Source organism: Mustela lutreola, chromosome 2, assembly GCF_030435805.1.
Source record: "Mustela lutreola isolate mMusLut2 chromosome 2, mMusLut2.pri, whole genome shotgun sequence".
Classification (NCBI taxonomy): Eukaryota; Metazoa; Chordata; class Mammalia; order Carnivora; family Mustelidae; genus Mustela; species Mustela lutreola.
In genome coordinates, this window is record NC_081291.1 from 71,849,018 (window position 1) to 71,858,771 (window position 9,754).

General features: G+C 45.3%; 1 protein-coding gene across 4 annotated transcripts in view; it reads left to right on the plus strand.

The window, feature by feature from the left end:
* SNRK (SNF related kinase) overlaps positions 1-4,230 on the plus strand; it is a 58,220-nt gene extending 53,990 nt beyond the window's left edge. For all 4 annotated transcript variants that reach the window (XM_059162271.1, XM_059162272.1, XM_059162275.1 and 1 more), the window contains one exon: positions 336-4,230. In XM_059162271.1, the coding sequence (XP_059018254.1) occupies positions 336-1,527 (1,192 nt within the window). In that variant the 3' untranslated portion in view covers positions 1,528-4,230. The remainder of the gene's footprint in view (positions 1-335) is intronic.
* The last annotated feature ends 5,524 nt before the right edge of the window (positions 4,231-9,754 follow it).

Consider the following 9,754-nt stretch of genomic DNA (forward strand, 5'->3'; position numbering starts at 1 on the left):
AAATTATTTTTCTTGTGGTAAGACTCATATAGGGAAGATGGAGTATAGCTCTTGGCCCTCTTGTCCTGACAGCTCTGATGAAGTTTTTATCTGCCTGGTTAGCCACAGACTGAGCCATGTTTCAGAAGCACGTGTGCCCTGCTGCTGTCCTTTCTGATCTTTATAGGATGTTGAAGGGGTTTGTGAAGCTGCTATTTCTTTTCTTTTTTTCTTTTCTCTTTTATATATTTCTTTTCTTAGTCTGTGGATTTTGCCCTAGTCAGTGTTACGTGATGTAGTTTGAGTAAAGTCTGCATATTATTACATGGCTTTCTTCTTCCAATCTGTTTACACAGACAGTCATGGCCCACCAAAATTGATGTACCCCAGGACCTTGAGGATGATCTCACGGCCACTCCTCTGTCCCATGCGACTGTCCCTCAGTCTCCTGCTCGGGCCGCTGACAATGTCCTCAATGGCCACAGGAGCAAAGGCCTGTGTGACTCGTCTAAGAAGGACGACCTCCCTGAGTTGGCCGGGCCGGCGCTCTCCACAGTGTCCTCGGCGAGCTTGAAACCCACAGCCAGCGGGCGCAAGTGCCTGTTCCGCGTGGAGGAGGACGAAGAGGAAGATGAGGAGGACAAGAAGCCTATGTCCCTCTCGACACAAGTGGTTCTGCGCCGGAAGCCCTCAGTGACCAACCGGTTGACGTCAAGGAAGAGCGCTCCTGTCCTCAACCAGATCTTTGAGGAAGGGGAGTCTGATGACGAATTCGACATGGATGAGAACCTGCCCCCCAAGCTGAGCCGACTCAAGATGAACATCGCCTCCCCTGGCACGGTGCACAAGCGCTACCACCGCAGGAAAAGCCAGGGCCGTGGCTCCAGCTGTAGCAGCTCAGAGACCAGCGACGACGACTCCGAAAGCCGGCGGCGGCTGGACAAAGACAGCGGCTTCACCTACTCCTGGCACCGGCGGGATAGCAGCGAGGGGCCCCCTGGCAGCGAGGGCGATGGCGGGGGCCAGGGCAAGCCAAGCACTGGCAGCAGCGGTGCGGACAAGGCCAGTCCGAGCGAGAACAATGCGGGCGGGGGCAGCCCTGCAGGTGGCTCGGGCAGCAAGCCCACCGGCACGTCGGGCAGCACGCGCCGCTGCGCCGGCCCCGGGCCCGGCGAGCTGATGCAGAGCCTAAAACTCATGAGCCTCTGCCTTGGCTCCCAGCTGCACGGCGGCGCCAAGTACATTCTCGACCCACAGGGCGGCTTGTCCTTCTCCAGCGTCAAGGTCCAGGAGAAGTCCACGTGGAAGATGTGCATCAGCTCCACGGGGAATGCGGGCCAGGCCCCGGGTATGGGCAGCATAAAGTTCTTCTCTGACCACGTGGCAGACAGCAGCACTGAATTAGAACGGATAAAGAGCAAGAACCTGAAAAATAACGTGCTACAGCTACCTCTGTGTGAAAAGACCATCTCTGTGAACATCCAGCGGAACCCTAAGGATGGGTTGCTGTGCGCCTCCAGCCAGGCCAGCTGCTGCCATGTCATCTGACTGCAGCCCGCTCTGGCCACTGGGCACTCTTCCTGCTCGGAGCGGTGAAGACTGGCTCGCTTCACTCTTCTCTTTTTGGTTTTACTCTTTAAAGTGGGCGTTAGGAGCAGTTATTTATTACCTTTTCATTTGTTCGCCTGACAATGTGACAATGCATGGTCTTTGTGCATGCTGCGAGACACTTCTTTTCCAGCCGAGAAGTCTGTTGTGTAATTTTTACATTTATAATTTTAATGTGGATGATCAGGATTAAATTAAAATGTATATTTGGAACCTAATATAAATGGAGCACTTAGAAATTTGATGTTCTGCACTTAATCTAGAGAGAAAATGCTTTTGTTTCCTTGTGAAAAATCTAAATTCCTGTCCTGACCTTCTATGCTAACGGGGACTCCGTGTTCGGAGGCACACTCTGTGGTGTCTGAGACAGAACCAAAGCAATAACGTTGTGATGCCGACAGGCCTGGAGCCTGTGAGCGCATGTGCGCCCCACCTTCCGAGGCCTGTGCAGAGCAGAGTACAGCGGGGGTCTGCACTGAGAACCTTAAAACCATGATTTCAACACACCCACATCTGTTTGTCTTAAACTATAGTGCGAAAACAAGTTTGGGCTCTTAAAATTTAACTGAAAAAGATTTTCTTGTTTTGTACTAGGTGATATAAAGTACTTAGATTTATAAGGCAGCTTCCCCCGTAGTGATAAATTACAAGCAGACAATCCTATTTTGTAATGTGATGAAGTGAACTGATGGTGTCTTAACTCTACTTATAGAGTGTATAGTCTGTGTAACAGAACAAAAAGATGCTCGGTGTAAATTCCTTCCTAGAGGGCACACCCTAGGCTTTCCTTTAAAACCATGTAGATAGAAGAAACTGTAGGGCCTAATACGGGAGCAAAGGTGCACACAGAGGTTGGCAAAGTCAAAACCCTATAAATGAAAAAAAACAAAAACAAAAAAAAAAACTACTGGGATTTGATTTTTAGGAGTTTGGTAATTAGGCTGTCTCTCTTATTTTTTCCATTCTATGTCCTTTAGCTTAGTAAGCTATGAAAACTGGCTGGTCAAAAACACATATAAAAGACCAAAATTCACACATACAGCAAACAAAAATGCACAAAGCCTGCTTTGTTTTTTTTGTTGTTGTCGTTTTGCTTTTTGCTTTTTTTTTTTTTTTTTTCTGGGAGTGTTTTTCACTTTGCCTTCCTGCCAAAACAATAATCAAAGAACTCTTGCTTTAAACTGTTCCTGTACAAAGACTACTTTGACCAGATAATCATCTTTCATGGCATTTTATCTTGTAAGACTCAGTATATTGCAGATTGCTAATTTTGGAAGGGGCCAGATGCTACTTTTTCAGGCTGTGCCCTGGGGGTCTTCAAAGCAACCCTTATCCACATTGGTGATAGGATGTGGCTGGGCAGAGTTGGGGAAGGGGGACCTTCCCACACTCAGCAGCTTTCCTTCATGGCTCTGAAGTGACAGTCACTTTGTCTATAGAGTGGGCAGAGCACCAAAGGACTGCATTCCATTGGTCACGGTTTCTCCAAGTACACACTGACTCTGCTACTTAGGATTCATAGATTTTACTCAGAATTCTGAATTTCACAATATACTTACTAAACTAAGATGATACCTAAAATACTTATTTTGCTTTCTAGACCTAGGCTAGATATGTTTTAAGCTACAGCTCTAGATCATTGTGATATTTATAATTGAAAGCTACCAGAAAAGATGTGTGGGTGAAGCCATAGAACATATTTGCTTGAAATTCTTGAGCAGGGATCTTATAAAGGGCCAGAAATAAGATGTGTGGTTCACATAGATAGTGAGCGTAACATCTGTATTAAACGTAGGAGAGAAGTTTATAAAGGGCATTGGCAATAAATTCTTTGTTGCAGCTGTTTTCCAAGTAATGTAAATACTTCTTCCTGTGATTATGTATAGCCTTGGAATGGCACCTTTTAACTAACCCGTATGTGTTTGGTTTTCAATGGTTTTTTATATTCAGATGTATATATGGTGCTCACTTTAGGATCAGCAGTGTTGACTGTTTATGCTGCATAGCTGTATTATAGCCTTATTAGTTGTGTGTGGTTGGTTGACCCTCTGGGTATACAGATGTTAGTCTGAGTGGCGTCTTACTCATTTGTTCATAAGTGAATGATTGTGCATGTGTTGTATGTCATAGTATGTCGTCACATAAAAGGGAGGGAGCAAATAACCATTACATTAAGATAATATTGGACCAAACTATTTACTAGCTCTAAACAGTTCTTGTACCCCTTAACCTGTCTTCAGAAGTTGCATAGAGTTATAGTAGTGTGTAAATTAAATATTGTGGAAAAACAATTAGTCTTGTATTTTTCTGTATGTGTGTGTACATATATTATATATATATACACATATATATATACATATATATATATAAAATTATGTACTTCTGGCAATTCTATCTGTATTTAAAGATGTGACAATCTTGACACCGATTTTAAGAATAGCTGTGAGACTGAATCATAGGAAAGATATCCCTACCAAGTTAAGAATTGATGTGTTAAGAGGGTACAGAATTATCAGCTGATTTGGTCAGTCACTTCCACTGCTGGTTGATTTTCCTCATTGTGTAAACATTGACAGGTATGTGACAAATGGGAAAAAAAAAATCCAAATAATAAAGTGGCATATTGGTGTTCAGCAATATAAACCGCGTCCCATGTTTCTGTTTCTTCTGAACGTAACCTTGTACAGACCCAGCCTGGGTGACTCGCAACTTTGCATGTGCCATGCACCTGCGCTGCCAGGTGTGACTGGAAAGATGTCATTGTCACTGTCCCTGCCTTGAACTTGGCCACAAGTCTCAGGTGGCCCCAGGCCCCATTAATTGTAATTTATTTCCCCAACTCATTGCTTCCATCACTTGGATTGTCACCATGCTCCCAGATAATGGAATAAACTGAAGCCATTAGAACTGCCACAGTCTTCCTCTTCACCCTCCCACCTTCATCTGAGTCGTCATGCCCTGCCCTTGCTCCTCGTTGTGTGATCCCAAGGTCAGTTCCCTTACTCACTTCTTGAGGCTTTATGGGGATGAGTGAGGCAGCCATGAGGACTACTCGTTCTCTTCTTTCTTGCACCATCAATCTTCACTGCTAGGTCACTCCTAACAGCAAGTAAAACAAAAGTGACTTTATTCCCCTACCTTAAAGAGATGTCTTTATTATTCTCGCTTATCTTTGCTCTTTGAACCCTTCCAATCAGTCTCTTGCTGCTGTCACCCCACTATAACTGCTTTGCTCAAGGCCAGCAGTAACCTCCATGTGCTAAAAACCAGTGGTCAGTTTTTAAAACCAGCTTTGAGATGTAATCCACATAGCACACAATTCACCAGTTGTACTATTCAATGCTTTTCACTGTATTCTGTTGTGTAACCATTACCATAAAGCCAAAAAGAAATCTGTACCTGTTTGCACTTACTCCCTTTTAGCTCCCCACTGCAACCTTAGCCCCTGGTGACCACTAACCCCAGTAGTCAGCTTCTCACCCATGGTAGCATTTGATGAGTTGGTCACCCTTCTTCATAAACGTCATATTGTTCTGGACCCCAATTCCACCTCGCTGTTGTTCATCCACTGGCTCTTCTCTCAACCTCTGAACTTGGAGTACCCCAGGGTTCATATCTGGATTGTTCTCTGCACTTTTTGTTGGTTATTCCATTCAGTCTAAAGTTTACATGTAGGTAGAACCGAAAAATATATGTAACCTACCTCCCAGGAACATGATTCCAACAACGTATTTGACTTATCAACATGGATGTGTCTAATAAGCACCTAAGTTTTTACATGCTCAAAACTTAAACCTTCCCTTCAAATCCTTACCTTCTTAAAGCTTCCCTTCTCATCAGTAGTGGCTTTAAACCTTTTGCACAAGTCAAGAACCTGGGTATCCTTCCCTCATTCCAATATCCAAGCCATCAGCAAATCTTATGCACCATTCAAAAAAGGACCCGTTCTTACCGCCTTCCCTGCTAACACTCTAGTCCATTATGCCATCATCACAATTGGACAACTAAATGCCTCCTGGATGGTCTTGCTGCTTTTGCCCTTGCCTTTTTCTTATCTGTTCTCTGTACAACAGGTTGAGTGATCCTTTTAAAAGCTAGAGCATGTCATGTTTCAATGAAAGGTGTTTTCCAAATATTTGAGGATTTTCCACATAAGTTTCTGTTACTTATTTCTAGTGCAGGTCTGATTTGTCCAGAAATCATGCTTTGTATAATTGAAATCTTTTAAAACTTAGCAAAACACTTCTTATGGCTCAGCTAATGGCCTTTTTAGTGAATGTTTTCGTGAGTGCTGCAAAAGTGCAATTGTTGGTAAAGTGTTCTGCACATCAGTCCCAGTTGCTTATTAATGTCAGTCAAGTCGTCTGTATCCTCACTGATTTTCTGTCTCGTATCAGTTAGTGAGAGAGGAGTATTGAAATCTAGAATTGTGGGTTGGTCTATTTCTCCTTTTAGTTCTGTTGGCTTCATGAAATTTGAAGGTTTGTTGTTAGACACATACACATTTAAGATTGTTAAGTCCTCCTGATGGACTGACCTTTTTCATCATATTCAAATGTTCCTCTTTATCTCTGGTAAATGATTCTTTGTCATAAACTCTACTTTGTGCAATATAGCCACTTTAGCTTTCTTTGATTGCTGGGAATATTTCTTTTTCCATCTTAACTTTTAACCTATCTGTGTCTTTATATTTAAGGTAGAGTTGTTTTGCTTTTGGGTGTTTTGTTTCCTTTTTATGGACAGCGTATAGTGGGGTCTTGCTTTTTTTTCCCTAACCTGCAAATCTTTGCCTTTTATTTGCAGTATTTTAGGTCAAGTACATTTAGTGTAATTATCAACATGGCTGAATTTAAATCTACGATCTTTCTGGTTTTCTATTTGTCTCATGTTTCTTGTTTCCCCCTCTTCACTATGTTGTTTTTGTTTAACTGAGCACTTTTTATTGGCTTACTGGTTGTACATCTTTAATTTTTTAGTGGTTGCTATAGGAATGGTTTTATATATGTATTTATAGCATATTGTATTTATTTATGTAATATACATAATATATAGATTAGTAATATATATATAAAACTGCAATCTACCTCATGTAGAATGTAAGAACCTTACAACTGTATTCCCACTCTCCTCTTTGTGCTATTGGAGTACATTTTATTTTTATATATGCATAAATATTTTTAAGTTTTCTTTCTAAAAGATAAAACAGAAGGGGGAAAAGTCTCTTTTACCCACATCTTACCAACTCCAGCATTCTTCACTTCTCTGTGTAGATCCACATTTTGGTATTTTCCTTCTGTCTTTAGAATTTTAAATTTTCATACAGTGCAGGTCTGCTGGCAATATATTCTATCTGCTTTTGTTTGTCTAAAAAAGTATTTTTACTTAATTCATGAAGGAATTTTGCATTGGGTATAGACTTATAGGTTGATTTTTATTGCAATGCCGGACAACACATTTTACATTGTTGAGTGCTAGACTTTAATATTCATGTAAAAAGTGTTGGTTTTCATTTTGGCATAAAGTTACTTGGAAGCAGGGAGGTCCTTTGGAATTTTGCTTCTAGAATGTTTTAGGACAGGGGCGCCTGGGTGGCTCGGTGGGTTGAGCCGCTGCCTTCGGCTTGGGTCATGATCTCGGGGTCCTGGGATCGAGTCCCGCGTCGGGCTCTCTGCTCGGCGGGGAGCCTGCTTCCTCCTCTCTCTCTCTGCCTGCCTCTCTGCCTGCTTGTGATTTCTCTCTGTCAGATAAATAAATAAAATCTTTAAAAAAAAAAAAATAGAATGTTTTAGGACAGATCCAGAGCTGTCTCTAGGGCTAATTTGACCCACACTGATACAATACGTCCTAAGCACTCCAATGAAGTGACAAGTCACTCCACTGGAGGACACATCAGACTTCAGGATGCACCTTGCCTTGCTGTCCCCCACATTTGCCCACGGGGCTCTGGGAAGGGATAGATGAAAAAGGGAAAGGGGACTTGAGGCCTCCTTGAGCTAAGGGGATCCAAGCACCTTGTTGACTGACAGCACATCATGTTTCTGAGGACCCCTGACTCCAGAACTGAGCACCTACTGGACACACCACTCCAAGCAGGGTGCAACATGGGTTGAGAAGTTAGGAGGAGAAAAAAATTGAATCTTGGTCCTTGTATGTTCATAATGCCCTTGAATCACACATGAGGACCCAAATTCATCCTAGATGAAGATCAGAGATGACATGTGACAGGGCACTGCTGGGAGGGTCCAGAGAGTTCCAAGGAGGGTGAGTCCAGGGAGGGAGTTAGAGTCAACCACCAGGGATGGAGAGCTGAAGAGCTGGGCAGATGCAAATCACTGGGCCCTGTAGGTGCCAGGAGCCAGCAGTGGACTTGGCTAAGGAGAGTCCACTTTGCTTCTTGCCTTCATCCTTTCACCAGGATGCTAATCGTTCCAGACTAGAGGAGTGAAAGAACTGGGAGTTGGAGGGCACAGCTGGAAGGAGTGGACTGAGCAGAAGGCATGCATGAAGGGCAAGTGAGACTGATTCAGTGCCTGTTGTGTGCGGCCCCAGGCTTGAAGGGTCCCCTCGATTTAATGCTCTGCTCCTAGTTTGTCATCTTGAAATTCTTAAAAACTTTCAAGCAAGGGGACTGCGTTTTCATTTTGCACTGGGGCCCCTTGGGTTCTGCCCCTGGCAGAGAGATTGCTTGCAGATCTGTATTACACAAGTATGGAAGTTCATCTCAACCTGGAGAAGGGGGGACTCTGGCAAGAGCACAGACCCTGAGGGAGCAGCAAAGGCCAGAGACAGGAACCCAGGCCACCTCCAGTGTGGGGATAAGAGAGAACATCGAAGAGGCAGGGAGCAGAGACCACTGACTGCGAGGCCAGCAGGTGAGCCTGAGATCTACTTGCTGAGGCCAAGTGGTCTGTGGATCAGCTCTGAGCACCAGAGGCTCCCCTGAGCTTGTGGAGAATGAGATGGAAGCAGGTTCTTGGAGGGCTCTCTGAGAAGAGTCTGGAGAGAGGCGGAAGTGGTAAAGTGAGCATGCGGGTGTCGCTTTGATCCGTCCCCACTTGAAGGACGGGCAGGCGGGTGGCCATTGCCCCTTCCTCACCATGTGGGCCCTGAAGCTCAGAGAGATAAGGGCCTGCCCAGGGATCTGGTTCCAGAGCTCGCTCCTCAGCTTGCCCACCCGGATAGTGAAAGGTGAGATCCCCTCGACATTACCTGTGACCTTCTAATACCAGCCAGCCGGGCAAAGCAGTATTAAGCCTTGACCTGTACGGTTCCACTTTCAACCACACTGGAGCTCGTACCTGACCTGTATATATGCATCTTGTTACCTTTCTAATGCCTGAAATTTCCAGATTGGGAGGCACAGTTGGTCCTAGGGGATTGTGGACCTGTAGGTAGGACCAGACTGGGCAGCTTATCACACACCCTGTGAGGCGAGATCATTTAGAGTCAAGGCTGAAAGCTGGTCTCGAGACATTTCCCCAGGAATTTCAGCCGGCTGCTGCTTCTCTAGACTGAATGGCTAATCCCTGGGGCCTGCCATCTGGGAGGAAGTGTCTCTTGGTCCCCAAGATGCCCGAGGTCTGTTAGGAAACCGGACCTTTGGTGTGTTTGTGTAGAAAGCACAGCAACAACCAGGACTGATGGACACGCAGGTTAGGGGGAAGCCTGCCTCGTCAGTGGGTTGGTTCTAGTGGTTGATGCAAACCCCAGCCCGCATCCTCCCTTCAGTAGTGGCCCAGAGGTGTGGTGCTGCAGAATGGCTTCCAGCGGTCTGGAGGCCCCAGGGCTGGCGGTGCCTGGGGTAGGAGTGTGGGCAATGAGGAACCGCAACCCGCCCCCTGCCCCACCTGCGGTCGTTCTTGCCATGCTCCGGGTCTCCCCGGCTGTACCGGGCTGCCTACACCCACGATGGACAAAGCCTGGGGGGCCCGTTTTCAGCCTTGCCTCAGCCTCTGCCAGAGGGGAGATATAATTGGTTTCCCTTTTTCAAGCCAGACAGCTGTGCAAAGGGAGGCATGTCCCTGTGTCTACACTGGAGGTGCCTTCTGGTTAATTATTCAGCACTCTGCCATGATTTCCCTGGTGCTGAACAGCCCTTTAAAGTGAGGATTCAGCCTCAAGGCTGGTTGTGCCCACCTGGGCCTGTCTGGGGACAGCTGTGGGGTTC